The sequence below is a fragment of the Antrostomus carolinensis genome, unplaced genomic scaffold (genome assembly GCF_000700745.2).
Source record: "Antrostomus carolinensis isolate BGI_N321 unplaced genomic scaffold, ASM70074v2 scaffold13900, whole genome shotgun sequence".
In the NCBI taxonomy this organism is placed as follows: domain Eukaryota; kingdom Metazoa; phylum Chordata; class Aves; order Caprimulgiformes; family Caprimulgidae; genus Antrostomus; species Antrostomus carolinensis.
The window spans coordinates 20,235-47,238 of record NW_010287835.1 but is presented as its reverse complement, the minus strand read 5'-3'; the positions used below and the strand labels follow the sequence as shown (position 1 = coordinate 47,238).

The 27,004-nt window shown below is 43.3% G+C and overlaps 1 protein-coding gene across 2 annotated transcripts in view; it reads right to left on the bottom strand.

Moving 5' to 3' along the window:
* MSANTD1 (Myb/SANT DNA binding domain containing 1) overlaps positions 1 to 21,042 on the bottom strand; it is a 44,917-nt gene extending 23,875 nt beyond the window's left edge. The window contains exons 1-2 of one of the 2 annotated variants that reach the window (XM_029084105.1): positions 21,027 to 21,042; positions 11,412 to 11,504 (exon numbers count right to left, since the gene is read on the bottom strand). In XM_029084105.1, coding sequence (XP_028939938.1) covers positions 11,412 to 11,504; positions 21,027 to 21,042 — 109 coding nt within the window. Of the gene's footprint in view, positions 1 to 2,412; positions 2,429 to 11,411; positions 11,505 to 21,026 lie in introns of those variants that run through there. The other variant, XM_029084108.1, reaches the window with a different exon arrangement.
* Between the last annotated feature and the right edge of the window lie 5,962 nt (positions 21,043 to 27,004).

Below are 27,004 nucleotides of genomic sequence, written 5' to 3'. Positions count from 1 at the left end.
AACCTGGTCTAGTGGAAGGTGTCCCTGCTGATGGCAGGGGGGGTTGGAACTAGATGACCTTTAAGGTCCCTTCCAACCCAAACTATTCTATGATAAGCACAACAGCCCCGACAGGATAGGAGAGGACCTGTCCTGCTGCAACAAGTTCTTTCTGTGATGGTCCACAACTATTCCTTCCCCTTTTCATCCACATGTGCCTGGCATATGCACGGCTGCTCCTTGTACTCCGCAGCAGCTGCTGGGGCCAGGCACAGCCTCCGGCCCCAAACTTGGGATCCTGCAGAAGGGGGGCAGCTGCTTCTCTGGACAACTCACATCTCTCAACTTTTCTATACACTGTTTCCTATTAGTGTAATTGACAGGTCAATACAGTGGTATAGCTATTTAACATGGGTTAAAGAAAAGAAATGCTTCTAATAATACCTCCCTTCTACCCCTCTCCTCAGCATCAGAAGGAAATCTAAGTTTCCAAGACTCAGGTTTTATCCCCTCCTCTGAGAAGTCATTAATATTAATTATGGAGACTCTGCATGCCCCCTCTGCCTCACTGAAGCACACGTGCCAAGGGGTTGATAAAGTGACTGCTTTCCTATGTGGAGCTCAAAGCAAGGAAAGTTTTTTTACCTCAGAAATAATCCCTGCAGTCCTCACCAGAGCCAGAGGAGGAAAAAAAACACCTCTCCAGGCTGCACCTCTCTCTTTGATGTTCTGCAGATCAGCAGAGTCCCTGGGAGTTGCTAACCCCTTGTCCTAGCACCTGAATCAGGAGGAACAGCTAATACGGGTCCAACAAACCCTTTGGGGAAGAACTGTGAGGGCAGGAGAGCTGTCCTTCCCCAGGACCAGGGCATTCAGAGGAGATGCTCCATTAGCACTTGGCTGTTCTTTACCCCCTCAGGCTAGAGGCCAGACAAGATTTGTCATCTGTCTGGGTCACCAAACCCAGAATAACTGCTGGCATGGTGAGCTGTGCCTCTGCCAGACCCAAGGCACTGATGCACCTAACACTGACATCCCTCACACGCTCCACTCTGATGTCTCTGCTGATGGCAGAGTCTTCCAGCACCAGCCTCCTCCAGACTGAGGACCAGCATGGCACCAAGTGCCTCACAAACAACTGAAGCTGTTACTGTTCTTCTCAATAAGGATGTCACTTCTCTTGGAAACCACTGAAATACATAATGGGGCTTCTGAAGACACCATTGTAGATGACTTCCCTGTGTAGCAGAAAGCTGTTTTCTTCCTCCTCCGCTCTCCCGCTCACTCCAGTCCCTCCTCTGATGGGCACTGTTATGACAATCCAGAAGATATTGCTATGAACACTGACCTCAGTGAGCTTGAGGATCTCACTTATGCCCTTCCTTTCAGTGCACACCTGCTCCTAAGAGCTCAGAGGACCATGAACTCAATGATCCTCTCACAAATTTGTTCTTTGTATCATCTGTCTAAACATCCTACCTTTTTTTGCAATCATTATATATCAGCTTGAATAATAGCTCCCACAGCTGTTCCACTTTTCATGGTGATTGCTAAAGATAACAAACCCCAAACAGGGTAGAAAGGTTTCTAATTTGCAGATGTGAATCTAATGAAGTTCACCTATAGATGTTTCTATCACAGAGTTCAGACAACTCCATTAATCCTAACATAGTTGTTGACTATACTTCAAGTGATCTGTGCCAAGCAACGGCATATACAGCCTTCAGCTTTGCAAGTGTGGACTAACACATGCCAAATAAAACTTCCTGTAGTCTAGTTTTAGGGAAAGGGGTTTTCCCTTGCCTTTGCAGGGAGATAACAGCTCTAGTCAGTCAGTTACTGGAGCTCAACCCACAAACTGTAAGCCATTAAACTCTGATTACAGAAGGGCATGTCTGATCCTGCTGATGGGAATTGTGGCAGGAGAAGTCAGGCAGCACCTCCTTGGCAAATCAGAATTTATTCCATTAGGATGCAAGAAATTTCTGCAACTTTTCCTAAATGTACTTCTGTTTCCAAAACCCAAATGGGCAGCTGCCTATAGAGAGGGGCTGACACACAGGTCACTGCCTATTTGGATTTCAGAAATGGAAATACATTAGTTTTAGTTCAGGTAAGTCTTGAGACCAGTTGGTCTGGCCCCAGTTTTAGTGCCACTGGCAGCAAACACCCCTTTAGGCAGCAACTCTGAGCAGTGACACTGGGAGGAGGAGGTCCCCACTGGAGATCCATTAGAAGTATGCATCACCCCTCAAAGACACAGGTCCAACTCTCTAAAACATTGCAGTAGAACATCCCATAATGTCTTGATTACATATAACTCAAAAAAAAAAGCTCCTTGCACCCTTTTTGTGTTTCGGGCAAGCTGTTGAAATCAAGGTCATCCAAAGCAAGGTCATCCACTGCTCCTTGAAATCCTCCAGTTTGGCCCACCAGGAGCGTAACGCATGTGTGGGTTATAACAAATCTTTAAACAGGACAGTGGCTGCAGAGCACATGTTCATCCTCTGGTTGTTTCAGTGCAGGCACACCTCGATAACTCTGATTAAAAGGGTATGTACGTGTCTGTTTAAAAAAAAGGAATTTGGTTTTTGCATTGCAGTGGGATGCTGCATTTCAAGTTCAGAAAAGCTGTCTGCACAAGTTGGGCGGCTGCCTCTAGCCCCACATTTTGCTGTCCACCAGGCTAAAAAGCCCACTGTCTGAAGTCTTACTAAAATTTATGTGTTTAGTGTCTCTCAGAACTGTACTGCAATTTGCAAAGAGGGATAAATGCAATGAGAGAAGAAGTACTGTTCCACTGCTTCCGAGAAGCTTGTCCAGAGGAGACAAGCAGGGACAGGTGATCATGGAGGAAAAGCTGCCTTCTTTTCTTCTCCATTGAAACAACAGGTCCATACCAGAAAAGTCATTGTTCTTGAGAGAGTGCTGGAAACCAGGAGCTCACCCTAAGGTAGGGAAACCCCTTGCAGACAGAGGAGCTGAGTTTGGGAACTCTGATAAGGTCCATGCACCTTTCAATCTGTCAGTCTCTTCGGGTGATGGGGTTGTGTGGGTTGGTAAAGGCTCAGAAGCTTTAGAAAACCTTAAGGGTTGTGAACACAGAGCCATCAGGTCAGTGCTGTAAAACTGCACGTGAACCACAGCTCATGCTGTCCTAATACCTGTCAGGGAAGTTTAACAGAGGAGCAGTACAACGCTGTTTGTAAGGGAAGGAAAAGCTAGTTAAACTGCAGGAGGTCCTATTACAAACACAAAAAGAAAAAGTTATTGAGGCTGAGGAAATATAGTATGTGTCTTATGGTACATAAAAAAAAGGACAGTCACTTCCATCAGATGGTCTGCAACCTAACTGGGACATACCACAAGGGAAACAAAACAGGATAGACCAGGAGGGACAAGTGACAACAATGCATTTCTGGGCAAAGGCCATCACATGGTTGAATAGCTTTTATGTACATCTAAAATAAATAATACCTGCAAAGAAATCTGACAACAGAAACGGGTGCTCTGGAGAAAGCTGGCTGAGGGGAAGGCATCCTGGCTGACACAGAGCAGAGATTTTTATACATCAACACTTAAAACAAAAAGAACAAGAATAATGAACATTTCCCCATAAATACCCTGCCATGGGGCTGTCTGCATGGCAGGTTTCCCTTATGGCAGAGCAGTCTACCAAGCAGCCCAGGAGGACGGTGGTCTGAGAAGATGCAGGTGAGCTGGAGAGGTTTCTGATTTAATTTTGCTAGACCACATCCTGCTTCAATTTCACTGTAATCAGAACATTTCCCAAAAGCATTTTGATCTTGCTGAACTGGCAGATTCTGACCAAAAATATCTCCTTTGCCTATTTTAGTAGTAACCATGGAAGCCAGCTTTGTACAGATATTCAGTCAGAGAGAGAAGGATGGCAAGAGACAGTGAGGTGAACACAGACAAACTGGGAAATGGGGCTTCCCAGGAAGCATTAGCACAGACAAAGGGGAGAACTGGAACTATGTGGCGCTTTAGAAGAAGGAGCTGATGGATTGCAGGGACCCCAAGGAATTCACTGCTTGGAGAAACCAAGTATAGGCTGGTATGTTAGTAGTAATTAGATTAAAAATTACAGGACTAAGAATTTTTTTTATTACTTAGGGGTTTTCTAAGTTTAGCAGAAACACAAACACTCATGCTACAGACCCTAGTTTAGCATATGGGGGAGGAGAAAAATCCCTTATCTCCAGAAGTTACAAATAACCACTCACAAAACATCTGGCACTTAGAATATATGGAGGTAGGCTGCCAGACTAGATGGCCTTTCAGTCACACATATTCCTAAATTTTCAGGTGTACAGAGAGAGACAGGCAATATTCTTAAAAACTCAGTTATATAGTATAGAAAGCAAAGACATCAGTTCTATGTGCGTCATACTCCCAGTTCAAACAGAGCATTTCTGAGATTTGCTTACTCTTAAGATATCATTTGCAGTTCCTTAACATATGGAACAACCCTGCAGTGCAAAGTATAGACATACTCCTTTTCTGGAAAGCAAGTAAGAAATCAGATTACAACGAAAATCACTCGGTTCCCAATGAATGGTTTCCCAAATCCCACTTGAATGAAATTATTTTGGCCCTGCTTACTTACAGGGGTTAGTCAATAAATCCTCCTGCCCGTGTTTGGTTTTTAGCACATTTTAGCAAGCTACGTGCTGGAAAATGTCTAGTTCATTAAAACTGCTCCTAAAATGCTATGCAAATGTTTCTCTTTCAGAAGTAAATTCCTCTGAGAACCTGTTCAAAACAGTTTGTTTTAGCCATAGACCATGATTTAATCCAGTCTGGATATGAGATGCATCACAAAAGAAGAAAAAGAATCCCTATTGCAAGGACGTCTGCCCTGTGCCCTGCACTGAGCCACATTTCCATGACTCAACAGGGCAGGAGAAAAACGCTGTGTCATGAAAAACCAGATGACGGCAGCTGGTTTGACCGTGGTGGTGCTGTGGCTGCACGCAGCAGTTTTTCTGCCCCAGCAAGAATGAATGCTGCTGGTGTCATCTCTTCCTAACAGCAGTGTAAAGGGTAGCAATACTTAAATAAATGCTTGAAGGAGGTTATGGATTCATTGATCCATTAGTGAGAAGACACCTCCTGGATTCTAATGATGAGAGTGAGCCAAGCGCAGGGAGCCTGGCCCTGGCACAGATCTCCAGCTAAGCGAGTTTTTGCACCATTTTGGTAGCAAGCCTTTGAGCTGCATTGTATAAATGGGCTCTAGCTTGCTGTTCTTCCAGAAAGGAGAGCGGTTTGGGCCCTTTTCCAGCAATCTCTGAGAAACTGCAGCGCAAGTGGCTGGTAATTCGCTGCCAGAAGCCCAGCCTCGCATCTCGGAGCTCGCTACTGGCTTGGCAGCCTGCTGCATCCACCCAGCAGCTGTTGCATCCCCATGCTGCCTCTCCTTGACTCCCTGACAAGGGCCACGATGGATGTAGGGAAGCTTCTGGTCCCTCACTCCTTCCCCTGCCCTCCACCCGCAGCCACACTCCAGGTGAGCCCAGCAATTACCCCAACATGGCCAGGGAACACCTTGCGCCTGCTCATCTCAGTGGGGGACAGCAATTGGATTAGGTTCTGCTGTTCTGCAATTTAATCAGACACAGGTTTAGAAAATAAAAAGCATTAAAAAAAAAAATCAAAGCTGTCTGGCAAGGAGAGAAAGGCAGGAGCTTCTCTGACTTTCCTTCTGCACTTCTGCTTGGAGACCCCAGGCTACCCCCAAATTCATGCTTTTCCCCTCACCAGGGTGCGCTGAGCTCTTCAGCCCCGCTGAGGAAAATTTACAAGATTAAAATATATATATATATATGCTTCAGATAAAATATTTAGAGCACAGGAGATTTTCACATCAGTTCATAAAAGATTTAAATACTAAAATGTAAATGGTGTTTGGGGTATTATTGCAAGGCAGCCTCAGGAATGGAAATTCAAGAAAAGTGTTGCAACCTATGAAGTTCAGACGATACTCATAAAAGACTGCCTGATCTGAGAGCTCTCAAAATGATAAGTAAAACCACATTCACCAGCAGTGCTGCGATAGCCCAAGATCTTATCTGCTTAAGTGGTGGCTAATAGAAGTTGAGACCGTACAAGAGGTAGCTGCTACTCCTGGGACAGGCTGCCAGTGATGTCAGCCATCCCACAGCATCTCCCTGTCCTTCCATGGGAAACGTGTACGCCTTTCAAGGGACTGAACTGACAGCATCACACAGGAGGTTGCAGTTGGTCCTGACTTTATTCCCAATACTGTGCTCAAAGTGTTTCAGACATGTTTAGTATGTCATCAGAGAGCTCCTTGAAAAAACTGCTATCCCCAATGAAAACACATGGGGTTTCCAGTAGAAGCACGTTTCCATGTCCTGCAGAGATTGTGCAGACATATGGCCTGTGAAGTCCTGCATGGTCTGTGTTTCCAAATGCTTCCCCCAAAACTATGGCTTCTGCCTCTGTGCAGATGATCTACACAAGTAGCAAGCTACTGAGTTGCAGCTCCAAGACAAACACAATATTGGAAACTTAAATAATAGCTCTCACATCTCGTACTAGGCAGGAGGACGATCCATCCCAACACAGGAAGGTTTATTGCGATATGCATATAACATTGCCCCTTTTAATACAAAGTATTGCCAGTATTTGGGGTCTTGGTATTGCTCTTGGTGTACAACATGCACAGTCTTGCTCCCTGGACATCCCAGGGGTAGCCAGGAGATGTCATCTCCTCCTCCTACATCCAAGTGTGTCTCTTCACCCTGACTTCTGCCCAGGGACACCCCGTATCCTCTTGCTGCCTTCACCACAAGCCTGTATTGCAATTGTTTTTATGTTCCTCTTTGACTCTTGGCTTTTCCCAGTTGTTTTTCCCCCTCTCTGTGGCTCTCTGCTGCTTATTAGACACAGCTCCACTCCAACCACTCTCCAGCCACCACAGTTCAGTTTATATTCCAGCCTGAGCATGCTCCTCCGATCTAGGCATTAGCTTCTATTGTTTCAGCTATCACTAAACCAAGGAGTGTGTATTTGCTTCCTCTGTTGGCCTCAGTGAAACGCTGCCAACAAATCCATCAGCCTACGGATCAAAGAAACATTTTCTAGCCATCACACACAGGAGCATTCTGACCAGCCTGAGGAAGTCCATCTGCCTCCTTTCATAAGTTCTCCTGAACTAATGCACACCCACAAACCACTTCTGGATGCAAATTTTCCCATATCCAACACTAGCTGTCCGAGACTACCAGTGATTTTAAAGTCCTCCTCCGTGCTTTTCATTCAGTGTGCCATTCAGTGTTGTAAACCAGAGGAGGTGCCCCAAGTAAGCGTAGATCTGTGCATGGAAAAGCAGGATGATTTGCTTGCCTATAAATACCCACTGCGACACAGGTGTTCATAGAATCATAAAATATCTCAAGCTGGAAGGGACGCGTAAAGATCATCAAGGCCAATTCCCTGCTCCTTGCAGGACACCCTAAAACTACACCATAGGACTAAGATCATCGTCCAGGTGCACCCTGAACTCTGACAGGCTTGGTGTCTTGACCACTTCCCTGGGGAGCCTGTTCCAGTGACCAACCACCCTCTCCATGAAGAACCTTTTCCTAATATCCAATCTGAACTTCCTCTCATGCAGATTTGGAGGCAAGCAAAGCTACTACTACCAAAAGGAGTGACAGAGTACCTGCCACCATCCATTTCTCTGCCGAGTAGATCATGCGAGTGCAATCAACAAGATTAGTTTAAATCATGGATTAACTGGACTCAGTTTGCCTGTAAGCACATTAGCGAACACTCAAACAACTCTTTTTTGGCAGCAAAGCTGCTCCCCAGTAGGTGAGCAAAGGTTATTCTGAATAGTAAGAAAACTGAAGAGTTACAGACCTGATTTTCAGTACTGCAGAGTCTCCCTATCTCCAGCCAAACTCCACAGGGGGCTGGGCATACCCAGCACCAACAAGAAACCTAAGCCAAACCCAGGTGTTTGAGGGGGGATTTGGACAGAAAATGTCTGGAACCTAAAACCACACAGATGTAGGAGACATCCAGCATGAAGTTGCAAGTACAGACAAGCTGTCCAAAGGGAGCCCGTGGCAGATGTGAATGGCACTAGGGAATTCTTATTTTGTTTCGTCCCTAAACATTCAATCGACAGATTTCTTCATAGCCAGAAGGAGCACTTTTGGATGCCTGTGTTCTAAGCAAATCTTCAGTTGCTCAGAAGGTTGGGATTTTTTGGTTATATAAAACAGCTTTAATAACTGTAGGACCAGAGACCTTCTAAACAAAGCAACAAGGAACCACCATCTGATTGCGGAGATACGAGACTAAACAATTTACAGAAAACCAAGCCAGTTCACAACACAGTATCTCATTCTCTTTCATAAATGTAACCAATATATTTCATTTGCTGTGCAAACAGAAAGCCGTGGTGCGTTTCCCCAGGGAGGCACTCTTGTGCAACTGTTTACTAGAGGCAATCAGCCAACTCCAAAGGACTTAGGAAGTCAGTCCTCTTCTCCCCCCACCTCACTCCCCTTACTGAAAAAGGGGATCATAAAAACTACTTGGACTGGCTTTAGCTCCTATTTTGCTGTGGATTTAAAAAGAGCTCAACAACCTGATCCACAAACCTTCACAACCAAGGGCAGAACAGGTATGACTGCTTCTTGTCAGCATCTCACTAGCCACACAAATGAAAATATTCTCTGTTGATATACTGCAACTTTAACCCAACAGCAATGGCTTACATGCTTGAACATACTGTTTGAGCTGACCCTTCCTCCATGCTGTCCTGTAGAAATATCCCAGTGGCTGAAGCCATTCAAGCAGACCAAAAAATGCATCACAAGCAGCAGTCTAAAACATTTGATCCTAATGCCATGGTTTTCTCCATTTCCAACCTCTTTCCTCACTGCACACTATCCTTCAAGACAACTGGACACGCAGATTATATTAAAGCTCATGTGTACATTTTCAAATGATTTCTCATCAAGTCTCAGTGGGAACTAACTGAAGATTGAACTAATCATTCCTTCAGGCCTTTTATGGAATGTTTTATCACTTTTTGTGAATACATTATGGAGAACTTCAGTAGAGTGCTGATCTGGCAGGACCTCTGAACACACGAGTTAGAGTGGCTGGACAACCCAACACACATCTGGGAAGTGAGGACTTGGGGCTTCCCTAATAGATGCGACAAGACAAACCCTTATCCATTTCTTCTGGCTGTAAAAAACAGTCTAGCAAAACCACGATAGGGAACTTTTCCCAAAATATCTCTGAAGACAAAGCAGCAAGTCTGACTAGAGCTGTTTGACGTTACATGAAATATTCCTGAGAAACTCTCTGATCTTCTCTGCCTCCTGAAATCTGGAGAATACCACGATGCCCAACCAAAACCCAGCTACTGTAACTCTGCTTTAACCTGCTTCCACAATAACCAAATTCTTTAATCGACCGATCCGCAGCTCCGTCCCTGACCTCTGATCTGCACAGCACCCTTCTGGGTATTGTCCGTGGCTATCGGATAACGACAACTGACATCCAGACTTCCACCAGCCTCTGGGTAAAAGCCGTAATGCTGGGTCATGGCAGACCCCCAGACAAAAAATATAATGTGCTTTTTCTGCAGTGCCTTGCAGGGTTAAGGAGTCATTTAACCAGAGATGAAAGCCAAAAGAAAGGTCCAAAAAGGTTTTGAAGCAACAGAAAACACCCCCTGGAATGTCAGAACCAGATGCTTCACTCAGTAATAAAATTCTGAGTGAAAGAATTTTCCCAAAAAGCAGGATCAGATATATCCTTACTAGTGCTTGCTTTGACAGAAATACAAATTTTCAGGTTTCTTCTGCTGGAAAGGCAGAAGAGAATACTGAACACTGGTCAGGAACTGGGAATATTTTTGGAGTATTTTATACATCTCATTGCTGCAAGTATTTTAGAAACATTATTGTGCTCTATTTTACTCTGTCTCCCTATGTTGTTTTTATCTTACACACAAGAACTCCTTCAGGCAGGCATCACATGCAAGTTCCTGTCTAAGCATTTAAAATCTTACAGGTGGTGTAAGTTATAAGTTAAAGTTTCTGAAATCACTCTCAATTTTAAGATAACTTAGAAGTTTTCTACTACTTTCAACATGCTACAATATGGGAAATCAAGATCAGCTTTGTTTTAGATTATTAAGATGATATAATAGTTACATTGCAGCACATCCAGAAGTGGTAAAAAAAATCAACTCCCATTCTCAAATGCTCAATTTTGTATGAAACTTTAGTAAAATAGTAAGCAAATCTTGGGAATAAGTTTTTCATTTACATTTGACTGTGTTAATTATTGTCAGAGAGCCAACATCTGTACCGCTGCCTATTTTATTTATACACACACACACACATATATACACACACACTCTCTCTTTTTATATTTTTATATACATATATATACACACACACGCATATGAAATATTTTACCTGGCTAATTTCTAATAGCAACTATTACAACTTAAGTCTTGAAAGAGGAGAGGAAGGGACAGCTGAAGGAAGATCGGGCCGTTGCTTCACTGCAGAGCCCAGAAAAACCTTATTACATGCAGAATAACGCTCAGGAAGCACAAGAGCATTGTATTTTCCCTTAAAAAATTCAGAAATGTGTTGCATGTCCCTACAGACCCCACACCATCTTAGGACAAATCCAAGACTGCTAAAAATCAAAGGTGTTCTTGGATGCCACAGGTTGATTTTCTGTGTGCTGTAGTTTTACTTAAGAATCGCCAAGAAGATAAATTATTTTGCCTTTCTTGAAGCAATATTCTCATCAGAAAATTCTGCAGGTAAAAGCTGGAGGAGACAATGAGACTGACTAGTGCCAGTCTAACACATGATTGTAAGAAGGCATGTCCACCATGAGACACAAAAATACACTGGACTCTCAAGACTGAAGAAATGTTACAAATCAACAAATTTTAAAATACAGCCCTCATAGTCTACTGGCTGACATCTCTGATATAGTCCAGTCACACAGCGACCTCAGAGCCAGAGCATCAGGAGAAAGTAAACAGGTTCAAGGACAAAGCACTGATCAGTTAAACCCTATAAAACCCAAATCAGCAATCACCAGAGAACACGGGTATTACCACGTGGACTCCTCTATCTGCCAGGTACAAACCTGCAAAGCGACTCCTTACAAGGGACTGAAACAGTGACTGACTTGACTTCCTCACGCTGAGGATGAGACAACACAGCAACTTCTCCACGCTCGGAAACTGCAGCCCTGAAACACTCTGTCTCGTACCCTTGCCCTGCTTCTCAGAGGTGGAGCAGAAGGGAGGCACAGGCTCAACACACAAACCTGCACTTTTATAGCTTTGGGGATTTTATGGTGTGGAAGAAAATCTTTGGTACCTGCTGTCCTAGGAACAGAAGATCCTCCATGAGCCTTGAAGTCAACGCAGGAGTCCTCACAGCAGATCACCGACCCGGAGCAGAACTTCGTGTCTGGGGGAGAAAGAGTTCGGAAGAACAAGGCTGCATGTGGGCAGGGGAGTGAGGAAACATTTCAGAGCAATCGAGGAGAAAGGTCAGCCATGCTTATCCAAGGTTATCTTACAAAGGTCTAGTGAGGTGGGTTCAGTTCAGTTTGCAAACTCTAGCTTTTCAAACAGTATGGACAAATATATTCCCCACGCTATATAGTCCTATCACAAAAGACTTGCATTGGCCAGTACGCCTTCAACAACCTCCTTCCTGTCTGCTGAAAGCTACTCTCCTTAAGCCAAAACAATATGACAAACATCCTAATCCAAACATCTTACCACTGCCAGCAAAAGGTGCCTCTTCAAAAGCCATCCCAGCTTCACCCAGTCCACCAGCAGACGTAATTTTTCCCTGATTTTCTCTCATCTGTCAAACTCTTCAAATTAGTGAGTTAATGCTCAACGCTCAGCGTGCTGTCCTTCAGAGAATCACAAATCTTTTTTAAAATGTGGTGGGTCCTGAAGGTATTGTTATCTCTATTTTACACAAGGAGAAGCCAGAGATAGCAAGAGGAAAAATTTCAAAAGCTTCTAAATGACTGTGAAACTGAAGTAATTTTCAAAAGAGAATTGGACACTCCAGAGCTGAAGTCAACCTTGCACGTCCTTCAGTCACATCTCAAAATTAAACATGTTCTCAATTCACTTAAGGCCAGGTCCTCAAAGCCACAGAGGTGCCTAAAGAATATCACAATGGGAAAAAAATTGAAGTCTAAGACGCAGAGCTAAATTAACCATGACTTCTCCTCTCCTCCAAGAAAATAACTGATTAGGTGCCTCATAGTCCACAGGAACCTATTTTTTCACGAAAAGAAGGTATTTGGATACCTCAAGTTTTTCTTCCTCCATGCTGTAATCCGATCATTTTGGCCGAGCTGAACTTTTTAGCACTTAGACCCGTGAAAGCCCACTTGGGATTGGGAAGTTGTGAGCACAGCTAACACTCCTCAACGCGGCTCTGGCATCGGCATGAGGGAGCAGCCGCTCTGACTTTCATTTAAAGATGTGGCTGGAGGAAGAGGGTGTGGTTGGGGTGGCACTAAAATAGCACCCGCTGCCAGGGCAAGGTGGTTGCAACCTCTCCCTGTGGAGAGAGGTGCTGGGTTTGGACTGTGCCTCGCTCCAGGGCCAGTTTTGATTTTTATCCAGAGATGTTTTAATGCAAAGCATGTAGTAAGCAGCCTTGGGAATGCTGCCAGATACCTGCTCCCCATCTCCCTTCAGGGGAGATCCCAACCGGTAGGCCACAGTCAGGCTCCCACTTGCTTCTCCTCTCCAGCTCTGCAAATCCTTCTCTGCACCATGGCACAACTTCAATAGGAAGGGCTGAGAGGTTGCCTACAGCCTGGGAAGGGACAGGTGGATTTGAATATCCCTTGGGAGAAGGAGGACCCAAACCCAAGTTCGACCACTTCTGAGACTAGCGTTATAACCATTAAGTTTTTATATGAAAACCACCACACCAATCATTTGTATCTCAAGCAGCGAGCACAGGGCTGTGAGCAGAGGCCTCGGTAACAGGGACAGGTTTGACTCCCCTGGCCAGGTTTGGGGCTTGCAGAGTGTGGGAGCCGCTCATGGGATGCAGCGTGAGAGCTGGAATGGGGACAAGGTGGGGAAAAGGGTACCCAGGAGCCTGAGCAGCATCAGGACAAGTATCGGGGAGGGAACAAGACCCTGCAAACAAGCCATCTTTAAATCACCAGAGATACATCAGTTCCCACCGTTCAAAGTCCTAACCTATTAGTTTAGGGTTAAAATGTCAAACTAAAAATCTCTTTTACCAGCACCAAAGTGCTTTTACCTTGAATTTTTAAGTCCTTGTTTACACTGAGGTTAAAAATAATCTGGGCTCCTTGACTGTTAAGCAGATCGTAAAACTCTGTAGTCCAAAAGGCTATTGAAAGTCTCTATAGTTTCACTATTGTGTGCCAAGTTAGTTTCCAGCATCTTCTTCATCCTCAAACTAAAAGATTTTACCTGCAGAAATGTAACTAAAGGGGTTTCTTACAGGAATTTTTAAAGTAGCTGTTAATCAATGTGTTTATATCACAAACAAACACAATAAAGTAAGTAATAGTTAGCTCTACATTTAATTGCTAGAAAATAGTATGTTGGTAATTAAAGAGCAAGTCTATACTTGTGCTTTTAAATACTGTGAGCCTGATTCTCTTCAAATTTGTTGTTTCTTCCAATTCTTTAAATATGTATTTGAAAGAAGTGGAAGGACAAGTAACACTATTTGGAAGTAGCAAATAAGTCTTTTGAGAAAAAAAAGTACATTTTAATCTCACTGAAATATACTAATCATTAAAATAGAAGCTATGCAGTAGAAAAGTGGCACTTTTTGACAAAGCAGGAGGTATTTAGAGGAGGTATCTCTCTAAATAGGGATAGATGACTAGGCTGAGTAAATGGAAATATTTGCGATTCATTTTAGACAATTATAAAAATAATTTTGTAGGTTGATGTGTGCAAGAGCTGCAGAATTTGTTTCAGGCCCATTTGAAAAAGAAAGTCTGACAAAAGATTTGGTTTAGATTTCAGACTCATCTCAGTGACATAGTCATTAGTTTATCCAACAGCATTAAAAGCTAATAAGTGCCCCTAAACCTCCCACAAAATAAGAAAATTACAGCTAAAATTCTGCATCATTCCATGTCAGTGGTATTTAGACAGAATTTCCCACTCACCTTAACAAGGTGATAATTTAAAAATCTCTGCCAAGGAACACAGCCTCCTCCCCCAACTCCCACAGCTCTGAAGACATCTACTGGTGGGATTTGATATCCTGTATCCAGAGCATTAAAAAGTGTTTGGGAGGCTTGTATAAGGGAAAAGTACATTGTTGTACAGAGATCAAATTCCTTGGAGTTCTTTTTTATTCTAAGAAAAATAGAAGAGAGGATCCTACATTTTGATCAGTCTAAGGACACAGACACATCTTACAGTCCTTCCAGCCAAGCACCTGTTGGTTACAGAAGAAATGTCATACCGCTGTGTCTCCACTGCTATGGCCATCTTTCCAGTACATGCAATGGCATAGGAGCATCACAAATTTTAACGTTGCTTTTGTCACCTAGAGAACAATTCTGGCCAATCCTGCTTGCCCTGTCACATTATTTAATTAAATATCCAAAATTAATTATACTCACGTCAATACACAGCACAGTCTTACCAGTTTTAGAATCTAGCTCAGTTTTCAGCATGAGTAACTGCTGAACGGCGGGGGGGAAAGGAGGAATGAACAAGAGTAGGACAACTATCTACTGCAATGTAAGCAGAGCTGAACAAGCTTAATGCATTTAAATCAGAGACCAGAAAATTCTCTGGCAGCATCTGAGAAATACATGAAAAAGCTGTATGCCGTGGTGCCAGCAGGAGTAGAGGACTGAGCATGGTGGCCCCAGGGGTCTTTTCCAAGCCTATGTTTAAGTTCTCTTGGCACAGAAAGCATTGTGTATGTATTATCATTATGGCAGCTTTTCTGTGTACCACTTGGAACTTCAAGACACAGTTATCACACTGTGCAACACTTGGGCATATTGTGGATTTACACACAAATTGAAATTTTTTAAAATTTATTTTAGTTTTAAGTTGTCTGTAAAGTTTTTAACATCCTATTTATCTTCTTGAGTACTACTAAGGATGAAGTTGATATTTCCCAAGAACTATTCAAAATTACACCAAGATGCTTCTCCTGAATGGTTACATCTCTGTGGATGCATAGGTATGGTTCTTCTCCCTTATGCATTACTTTGCAATTGTCTAGACTGGGTGAGAAAATGGAGAAGAACATTCACAGCCATTTTTAGTTTTGACTACCTTGAAAATTTCTTCTATGTAAAGCTTGTCATTATCTTTCTTTTTTTTCATACTTTAACAATAGAGATAGCAAAAAAGACTCCTGAATCCTGGTGACTTTCCTGCAATGGGAAAGCTGATGATTCAGTTCCTACCCTCTGTGTTATTACCTTTAATTACAGCCATAACCAGTTCAAAACTTCAAGAGCACTTTCCTTATTTCTTGAGAATTTAGGGAGTTTGATGACCATTAGTAAGGGAGCTTGGAAGTCCAGCTACACCTTACCAACTGAATCACCTCTACCCATGGGTTGCTGGGCTTCAAAGCACACAGATTTGTGACAGCATCCTTCTCCAGAATCCATCATGACATTTACCTAATATATCATATTTACTCTACGAATTCAAATCTTCATTTTATTTTCCATAAATTTGCCCAAGGAAGGTTAGATTTTCCCGTGTACATACATAGGCCTTTAAATATCAATTGCATTTGCCACATTCACTTGCCACAACCATTATTTAATTCATATCAAACAAAACTATTAATGTGACTTCTCCACATTTGGGACTCTAGGGTGGCTACCATGGCTACCACCTATTTTTATCCAATTGTTCTAAACCTGTTCTGCTGACACTTCAGTTCAAAACAGCTCTTTACACTCTTTCAGATACCAAAATGCTCCAGAAAAGAAAGCTCCCTGAGATCCTTTACCATGAACAGCAAAGCAAAGCTTTATTTAGCCTTTCTGTAACAGCCCTACGTACTTCAAGTGCTCTTATTACACTGCAATCACCTATCAAGCCTGCTGATGGACAGGCTTCCTACTTTTCTTGTGTTTGAAGGGGTTTCCTTATTGTTTCTGTGAGTTTAGCAAGTTGTTCCTCAAAATTGATTTTACCTGTGCCTTGTTTAACTTGCCTTATTTAACTTGAATGTATGATCTTTTTTTATTTTCTCTGTTCAAACATGACCTCCACTTTCTGAAAGATGTCTTTTTACTTCTAACATCTCAGCTCTTCCACTGAATAATACCTGCTTTTCAGAGAGTTCTGCTCAAGCCTTTTGATAGAAGAGAGATACACACTTCCTTGAGCTCATATTATAACACCTTTAACTGGCTGCATGTTCTCTGCAAGTCTTCGACTCTTTTAGCAGTTTCTTTGAACGGCAATATTGTAAGAATCATTCTTATATTTATGTATTCCACCTCATTGAGATTTATTTATTTAATTAAACAATAATTTTTTTGACAGGAACAAGAAAATTGAGTTTGTCGTGGTCATTGCACATTGCTCTGGGTTAAAACCGGTGTGGTCTTTTTCTTAATTACAGTAAGTTGGTTCACACTCATACTTCGTCTTCCCTGTTATCTCTCACATCAGGTTCTTTCTCCTCCTTTTCTGATCCTACATTTAGTGTCATTGGTATTCCTCCATTTCTTCTGCAAAGGCCCTTTCTTCCTTGTACTCCACTGAATACTCTCTTGATAACAAGAGTCTCATAAATAAATAGAATTCTCTCTTCCAAATAAATTTGCTCCATTTGCCAAGACAAGAAAAGCCCCTATTTCCAAAACAGAGTCCTTTGATTTTCTCAGCCAGCATTTTAATAAGGAGAATTTTCCAGACAGTTTCAGTCATCACTGTGCAATAATACTAATTATGAACTCAGCACCAATATCAACACTACCACCTCCACATCTCTCATCTCCGATCAGAAATGTATTCCCCTACCCTTATTCTTTCTTTGTTCCCCACAAGAGCACTGAAGTTCCCTGGAAGGGCAGTTTTGTCACACCTCCGAAGTAGTTTGGATGACAAGCCTAAGAAGATTAACTTCTGTAAGGCATTCTAAAAACCACTGCAATGAAGATCACTGACACAGATGACTGATTTTCATCCAGGAGATTCTAGCATTGTTCCACTATCTATCTCATGCATTTATTAGGATTTCATTTCCTTCTGGAGCCTCAAGGGAAATTTCATAATCAGCACACCTGGTATGTGTCGTATAAATAATTAAGAGGATGCCCTTTCTAACAATCTAGGCAGAAAGGCTGTTCTGCTGTAAGAAATAGCCTAGATCATAGTCTTATTAGGAAAAAAAATTAGTGTTATGGAATCCTCCCCATTTCCAGATTCAGAAAACCTCATGAACATTTACTGAACCAGATGGAGTCAAGGCTCTACCTGATCTATAGAGGAACCTACTCAATCAGTATGTTTATGAGTTATTTCAACATTATTCTTTCTACACTGTCAGTGTAGATGGTACTTTATCACCATTTTTCTGTCCGAGAATATAATTTATTGCTTGCCTTAACAAAGAGATCATGACACCAATTTAGGTTACAATCACGTCAAGAAAAATACTTTATGTGACAAATTTGGCAATAAGCCAGCACTATATAAACTGGTTTGGTGACAAAAATGCTTAGGGCAAACCATGTTAAAGAGAACAGAGACAGGAGAAGCCCTCCTTACATGGCTTTATCTATTCAACAATTTGCAAGGGCAGTATAGTTGTTACAGTCCAAGTTCTGGGCTTCTTTGGAGGTTTTCCCCACAGATGCTAAGAGCACAGAAGTCCCCACAAATTGGACCTTCTAAGAAGAAGGAAATATATTATTATCACAAATGGATAAAATAGCCAACACCACCTCTGCATTGCAGGACATGCAAATTCGTGTCTGATGTTTCACACCAACATGTTGGTAGCATCTGCACATTTTTTATCTGAAAGGGTTGCTTTGAAGGTGTTTTTTTATTTGTTTTTGGTTTTGTTTTTTGTTTTGGTGGGGTTTTTTTTCCTTGAGGAAAAAAGCTGGACATTCACTTCAGTTCTCAGTTTTACCATCAGAACCCTTTGTTCTGAATTATTATTTCTGCTACCTTTGATTAATTCCCTGCCTTAATCTTTATTTAATACTTACAGTAGAGATCCCTCACTTGAAATCCTTTTTTTTTCTCCTTTCACCATACCTAAACTCAAGTTTTATTTTAGAGTTTCTAAAAAAGTTTTATCATTTGAGTGTGCTTCATTTTATGCTGCCACCTGTAACTGAAGTACAGCACAGTAAGTGGCGTATTTGTGATTTGGAATCCAGTTTTGAGATAAAAAAGGTTAAACAGTTCATTTAAATATGCCTCTTTGATATATAACTGAAATAGATTTAAATGCTGAGATTTGCTCACCATCATTACTCTTATTTTCCAACACATTAATTGGATATAGACAGTCAAATAGAGAAAATAAGCTTCTCGTCAATGGCCGAGTTCTAAATTCTGATTTATTTATTTATTTATTTTACAGCTAAAAATGCTAATGAACAGTTGATGACCGAAAGATTAAATCTTATATGAACGTAACCAGACATATATGCAACATTGTGTAAACATACTGACACCTTTTCAACTTGCCCAGTTACTTTACACATTTTCCTAAAGCAATCAGATTTGAGAGATCTATGAGTAATTAAATCTATTGCTATTAGTGTGAACAGGCCATATTTAAATTCCATTTTTCCATGGGTTATGAACCAAAGGTATTCATTACCAGAAGTTCTCCCTTTCTAAAAGCCTACAATTGATACCAGTACTACAGCTGGATCTGAGTGGGCACCTCCTTACACCAATATGTTGCCTTAGGAGGACTCTGCTCAGCTGCAAGGGCACTCCCCCATGGGTACTCCAGAACCAGAGCCTTCAGTTGCAGCATCACACAATTGCAGTAGTTTTCCTAAGACAAATAAAAGGGACTCATCTTTATCTTCAAAGTTAGTTTGCATTGGTACCATCAAGACTTTACCCCTCAATTCAGAAAAGCAGGAAGCAGTTATCAAGGTAGAGGGATCCAGACATCCTACAATAAAATTCAGTATTCAGTTTCAGTGCTGCCCTCTTCTTGTCCTGTCCAGAGCAGTAGGATGCATGGGATGTGATTAACTAAACCAATTTCAGAACCCTCAGCAAAAAGTGGGTTTCAGTTTAGTGGTCCCAGGAGGATTGGACATGTCCAGAGAGAGAAGCCCACTGGCAAGCTTCACAAGGTGAGCAATATTTTTCCTCTCCTTGAGAAGCACATGTGTGATTTTAAAGTCTGCACAGAACAGATTTACATCCATGAGACAAGTGTTTGACAGCTTAAGATATTTTGTGAAACTTGTAAAGCTCACCTTTCTCCATCTGCATGCTTCATCCTGCTCTAGTGGAAACCTGCACAACCTCACACCCTGCTCCGCTGAATCAAGGAGCCTGTTCTGCACAGCCACAGCTGTCTGAGCCCTCTAACACTAAACGTGGGTAAGTACTCCCAAGCTGTAGGGACTAAGGGGTTAATCCAACATGCAGGCATACATTAAACTCTGCTGAGAGCATTCCACAGAAATACCATCCTGAGCTAGCAGCCTGGAAGGAATAGCTAACCTGACACACGCTCTGTCCAGGCAACAGGCAAATACACTTGTTTTTTCAACTCAGCATCAATAGGGCACTTTGCGGGGCACTCACGAACCCTTGGAAACCCATGGGCACAGGAAATCAGCCGTTGTATGGACAGCTGCATGGAAAAAAACAAAAACAAACAAACCAAAACCAACCTGGAAAGCAGTCCGTGCAGCGCTGCTGTGAAAGTTGTACTCTGCTTTAAGCAGACTCAGTTTGAGATTGTACCGCTTGTCTAAAAGGCAAAATATTTCCTCCTTTATTTGAAAAGCTGCAGCTCTGCCCCCTCTCCTCTTTGCATAAACATGCTGTATAGACACACACTTAAAGGAGAATAAAGAACCCGCAATTGTAAGTATCCCAGATATTGATCTCTACCAGGCTATATAAACCAGCAGTTTTAGTCATCTCTCAGGAGTTTGCTGTAAAAGCAATTGGAACTGCAATTAACAACAGCACATCTTAGTAGACTTCTAACTAGAAGCTAATTAGGAGGGCAAACACTGAAGCTTGTTAGCTGAGATGCTAATGAGAATTATACTTGAGTGGCAGCAGACTAGCTATTCAGAGTTAATTAGAAACCTCAGCTGATAGTATATTGCTCTTAAGAGCTTTCAAAACAAACAACTGGAAAAACTGTCCTGCAGCTAAGGATCCAGCATGCCATGTCAGGTAATTCATGGGCACGGGGAACAGCCAGAAAATTACACTCAGGCATGAGAGTAATTTAACAGCACGTGAAAAAGGTAGAGAGGAGGCTTTTAGGAGGTGCATACTGTCCTGGATTTTCTGCGACGGTTCTGTTCATCAGTGGCAAACCTGATGCTGCAGTACACGCTGCCTGGCGAGAACAGCGGCCAGTTGCACAAGAGGGTGAGCTGGAGGGCTGCCGCACGCCCCGAGCATCCACACCACTTGTGGGCTGAAGCAGGACAAGGACCTGGGCTGGTTGAACAGCCCCTGGGAGCCATCCTATCCCACCCACCAGCCTCTCCCATCCCAGCCCTCAGCTCTTGGCCGGGGAATGCCGTTGGTGTCAGCTGTACCGGGGCGAAGCAGCAGCTGGGTGCACATTGCTCTCACCATGCCTCTGCCTTCCCGGGACACAGGAGGATTTTCCTCTCTTCCCCCTCTTTGTGCAGTGAGGAGGCAAAGAGTAAATCGGGGCGCTTGGAGGGGAAAAATCTGTTAAACGTAACATCGCCGCAATGGGGATGGTGAAGCATGGCCTTACCTGGGCTGAGTTGCATGGCTGATTCCTGCTCTGAGCAGAGCCAGGGAGGCAAAGCAGAGGGGCTGCGTGTTTAAATGTTTCCTCTCTGCCTGATTGGAAGCGCCAGAGCCAGTCAGGGGCAGGGGAGAGGCTGCTCAACTCCAAGGAGGTTGCTTGTTTCAGGAAAAGATTGGATACTGGAGAACCTGCAGACTGGTTTGCAGCACATTTGAACACACAAAAAACGTGTGTCACGGGAGAGAAATGCTTGGGAAGAATCAAGGGGATTTTCAGTTTTGCTGAGGCCCTGTTTGCATTAAAATTTGCAGTGATTTAAGCAAAACCTGGTTTTAATTCTATTTATTGAAACCAATTGCAAACCCATGTGGATACTCTTAAACAGATTCAGCTTTCCAAAAGAAAACCAATGCAATGCAGATTTCAATTAAAGCACACGGAAGAGCACCCACAAACAGTTTTACACCAGTGTAATTAAATAGATTTAAAAGTTTAACTTAAGCTAAACAAATATGACTTTTAATGCAGATGTGACCTAGCAATCACTGGCTGTTGGTGTGCAAGAGAACAGGGAACTTTGCATACTGAAACCTCCCTGCAAGAGTCCTGGGAGCGCGTGTGTAAATACACCCTTCGCACAAGCTTGTCAGTATCTGCAGTGGAAAGCGTGTGAAAGTACAAAGAATTAAGAATAGACACTAACAGTGACCATTCTAGCCCATAAATCCATCCATTTCTTAAAGCAAAACAGATTCCCAGTGCATAAGCAATATTCTGAAAAGACAAGTTTACTTCACTAAAGCTTTGGGAACCATAATTTTCTCCCAGTGTTTTTGAAGCAAGAGCCCCGGATTGTGGTTATTCAGGTTTAACAGGACTTGTAAATGCTGACTGAAGCTAGAGGCAAAATTCCCCAAACACCAAAGTGATGTAGCTCTAGGCTTGACCACGCAGCAGCTCTCTGGAGGATCATCCCAGCCACAAGCCACATGGCTCGGCTCAGCAGATGGCAGTCCACTGGCGACCAGGACATGACTGTGGGTTTGACAAAGCCATTTCACAAATCCAAACCCACCTGTGGCTGGTGCCTGCGATGCCCAAGCTGGCTGGAAGCACCAGCTGGGTGTCCCCTCGCCCAGCAGCTTGCACAGTCACTCTGTGCTCAGTGCAGAGCATAACAAGCTGCTTGGCACCTCAAACCAGGCTAAATAAAAGAAACAGAAAAGATTTAAATGCAAGTAACTTGTACTAATGCTGCAGGGGAAATTTACTAGTAGGGAACTAAGGGTATGGGTAGCAGCACCTCTCAGTCCTAACAAACTGCTCTCAAGCTGGCGCAGGTCCTAGAAGCAACCTAGCGAGCACAGAGATGAAAGGCAGCTGCCTTCCTCTCCTTCTCAGGGCTTATCTCTCTCACCCCCCCCATTGCTTAGTACTTTTGGTAGGTTTTCCCCATATCAAAAAACATTATGGAAGCAACCTTCACAGAGCTGCAGCCCCAACTGGAAGCAGACCAGGGTGAAGGCTCTAGGTGTTTCCAGCGTTTGCATCACAGACAGCAAGCAGGCCCAGGTGGGCAGAGCTCAGATTTGGTTCTAGACACATCTGTGTCTGTCCTCCCTCCGTCACCACGGTGCCTGAAGTGGAAGGCTGTGGGACGCTGGTATCAGACACAGCATCATCTGCAGGATATGGTATCTCCAAGGAGCACTGAACAATAATTCCAGTGCCCAAGCTGACAATGAGAAATATTTACACATACTTAAAAGGTCAGTTTAGCAAATACTGAGCCTTTCTCACAGTTAGCAGGCCATGCTGTTTTTTCCTCTGCTTGATCATATTGATGCTCAGCTTGCTTTGCTCCAGGGATTGTGCCTTTCCCAACAGCACAGGACCATGGCAGTGCCTGCCCTTTCAGTGCTGCAACTGGGCAAATGCACCCTGTCTACCAGAAGCCTTATCAGCCTGGGCACAGTCAGCCCCAAAACCGGGATCAGAAGGCACCTGCCCATGCTGTGAGGGACTCATTCATCCAACTGAAGTGCCACTCGAGCCTTTCTATCTACTGCTCCATATTGGCTCATCGTACGCAATCAGAGTCTATAGGGGAACACAAGGGTCACCCCTTCCTGTGAAATGAAAGGTACATGAAAATGGTCACTAAACTTTGCTTTCACCAGGTTGTCTTCAGCCTTTGGTTTCTGTACTTTCTCAAACTCCTCTTCAGTGTCTCAAGCTCTTTATCAGGACAAATACCTCATGCTCAACAGACATACTTGGACAGCAGAGCTCTGCAGTGGCCCACAGCACAAGTTAAACTAGACAGCCAATTCCCAACATAGCTCAGCATCCTGGTTTCTCTATCCCTCTAGACAGGCATTTTGGAAACACTATTTTTGCTGACACCACACTGTATTGTATTTATTTCAGAAAAAAAATCAAAGATGTTGGACCAAAGTTATTACTCACTCATGCCAATGCATATATAGGCTTGAGACAATGGTATACATATAGGGATGCCTATAGTGATAATCCAAAGGTAGTGGGGTTTGGTTTATATATATATATATATATGCATAAGTCTTTAAGTCTTAGTCCCCTCTATGTCCTCAGAAACTCTTCTGGCTGGAAGCTCAGACCCAAGTGCTGTATTTGCCCTGCAGTGCCCAGCACATGCTGCCTCAGCTCCGAGCACTTCACTTCCCAGAGCAGTTTGTCAACTGACCATATCTTTGAGCGTCTGGAGAAACTATAGCAAAGCTGGGTTCTCTGAGTACTTTTCACTGTCTTGGTGAGCAATCGCCTTTCTCCTCAGACATCCCCAAATGCAGCAATTATTTTGCTCCCAGGAGGGTGACATACAGTCTTTTAACATCCTAGCAAGCACATGCTAGAAACTGTCACTTTCCCAATTTGTTAGGTGTGCTTGGTTCCCATCTTCCCTCTGCAGGGATAAATATACAACTCTAACCCTGAATTTCATCTCTTTATCTTCTCCTGACTGTGAATCCCTTTCAGTATTGCCAGCTTCACACTGGCTTGTGCACAGCATCCAGCTCCACAAGAACCCAATTTTCCTTTCAGGCTGATGATCTCGCACCGCAGTGGCATCAGCTCCCCCTGCAAAGGAGTCCTCCACCCCAGCCCAAGCTGCACACCTGCAGCAAAATGACGCAGTCTGTTTCAGATTTTACCTTTCTCCTCCCAGAACTAGGCTGCTGCTTAGCTTGCATTACAGCTCTCCAGGGATCAACGTTTTAGCTCTGCAGGACATACTACCCCAGGTCTCTATCTTGTAATGCTTTTAATTTTTTATCATGCTCAGAGCACTGCCTGCTGTCTCTTCTCTTAAGTTTTCATATGCACTGGGGAATCTCTTTTGCTTTGTAAATGTTCCTGGACTTATCAAGGATTATTTCTGGGTTTTCTAATAATGAGGTTTCTAGTAATGCCTCTGAATTAACTTTTTTTTCCCCTTCCTAATTCACAGTCTGACCTCTCACAATTGTCATAATGCCCCAAAATTGCAACACTGTACCTTTAATCTTAGATCACTAAGCAGTATTCCCTTTCTTCAGGGAAGAAAAGAGAGGGGGGGGGGAGGAAGGTAGTACCAGGAGCAGAAGTTTTTTCTTTGTTGAAGCCTTCAGCCTCGGGTCAAGAAGGCTTTTCATGGGAAAGTCCTGCGTTTCCCTGGAGAACTTGCATAAAAACCCATTCTCTGCTGCTGCCTTCACCTGTGTGCCCTTCACAGGCAGTGGCTGTATCTCAGTTCCCCTGTGCTGCTTCCTTCCCTCTGCATTTATTTTTTGGTAACCAAGTACATCTATTGCATACCATGGGAGGTGACTAAAGGAAACTTCAGCTTGAAGGAACCAGTGAATCCATGATGCTATTTTCCCCTAATCTATGAATTATTTGGGTTTCTTTTGTTTTCTTTTGTATGATTAAAACAATGTGTCCACAGTTTAATATGGGTAGGTCTCTACTTCCATTTGCATTAAGTAGTCCTGTGTTTTCTGCGTGACCTGTAATGCCAGCGTGCTTACTTTTCCAGAACACCCTCTGTGCCATTTACTTTGTCCTTACCATTCTACAATCACACCGTCGTTCAATGGTCATTTGGCTTGGCCTGCTGCAAGTTTATTCCCTTCTCTCACATCAGGCTGAGGAATTCTCTGCAGCCCCACATGTTGACCACTGCATCCCTGTTCGCGGCAGCGCTGTTGTTTTCCCTGAGCACGTGGTACTGCACGGTACTTCAGGAACTGTTTTTGCTGCTTTGCACTGGTCATACCTGCAAAATCTCATTCTCTAGTCACCACTTGTGTCTCAGCATAGTGCTTTCCATCTCCCCCTGCATTCCTCTTTTCTGCTGACTTTGCTATAATGATTACTTGGACTACAGTTATGCAGTTATTAAGCTTCTCATTGCATTTTACCTCCTCCTCTTTGCATCTTTGTGTCTTGCCTTTGCACAAACATAGGTGCACTTTCCAAAGTGCTTTTCATTACATCTCTGAGCTAGCCCAGAAATTTTCTTTGTTTGCATACTTCCTTTACAGAAGTTTTACATGTGTCGTGCAGGCTGTGGGAGATGGACAGGAGCATCTATGTGTTACATTCTGGGCAGAAGAAAGTTTACTGCGCCCATACCTCACCAAAACAGCAAACAAACAGCTGCATTAGTGCCCTGCTGAGGCAGAGCTAATGCCCCCGTTCCACACTGGGGCTTCTTACTCTGGGCTCCATCCTATGAGAAGGGCAGCATTTGCAGGGATCACTGGATTCACATCTGCCCAGATTACCCTTGTACAAACACAATCAGCAGGATCACAGAGGCTAGTGAGCCAACAAGTTTACATACCCTCCAGTATTTTCACAGAATCACAGAACTGCCTAGATTGGAAAAGACCTTTAAGATTATCAAGTCCCATCATTAACCTCACACTGGCAAGTCCTTGACCTAAACCATGTCCCTCAGCACTATGTCTACAGGACTCTTAAACACCTCCAGGGACGGGGACTCCAACACTGCCCTGGGCAACCCCTTCCAATGCCTGAGAACCCTTTCAGGAAAGAAATTCCAATCTCAACTTCCCCTGGCGCAACTTGAGGCCACTTCCTCTTGTCCTGTCACTTGTTACTTGATTGAACAGACTGACCTCCGTCTCTCTACACCCTCCTTTCAGGGAGTTGTAGAGAGCTATAAAGTCTCCTCTCACCTCTATTTTCTCCAGACTAAACAACTCCAGTTCCCTCAGCTGCTCCTCATCAGACTTGTTCTCCAGACTCTTCACCAGCTTCGCTGCCCTTCTCTGGACACACTCCAATACCATGTCCTTCTTGTAGTGAGGGGCCCAACTTCACTCAAGTTTTTATTCCTGTTACTAATCACTGCTGATTTCATCTTTGGAGACTTGTGAACATCAGCCATCTTGTACAGCTTGGACATATAACAAACTGCTATTTTTTTCCTGATTCTTGGTAACACTTGTAAATCCTTTTCCTATTAAATGTCATTAGAGTTTTTTTTTTTCTTTTATTTTTCAGAAATAGGATTTTACCTTAGCTTGGCAAGTCTTTTCCTGCTCTTATCCTAATGCTACTAGAGAATGTGCATTGCTCATTACTCTTAATAACACATCTCCTCTTTTTTTGCTTTTCTCTTTTCTGCATGTCTGGCAGTTTTGTAGCTTTCCTCCTGTGAGCTGAGTAAAGCTCAGTTTCTGCACCAGTTGCTTTTCCTGTAAGTCCAGCCAAGGCAGAAAGCCTAGGAGCCCTCACTATGCCCTCTGTTCACAAAGCAAGTCTTCATTTCTGGTTGCATCCACCTGCCACAGCCAGGTCACATCTGCCACTGGGTGCAAGCACAAAAAGGTACCTGCTGCAGAACAGCTCCTTGGTTTTATTCATTTACCACGCTCCTCCTGACCATGCTCCTCTCCTCAACCACCTCCTGAAAGGAGAGTTCTCCCTCT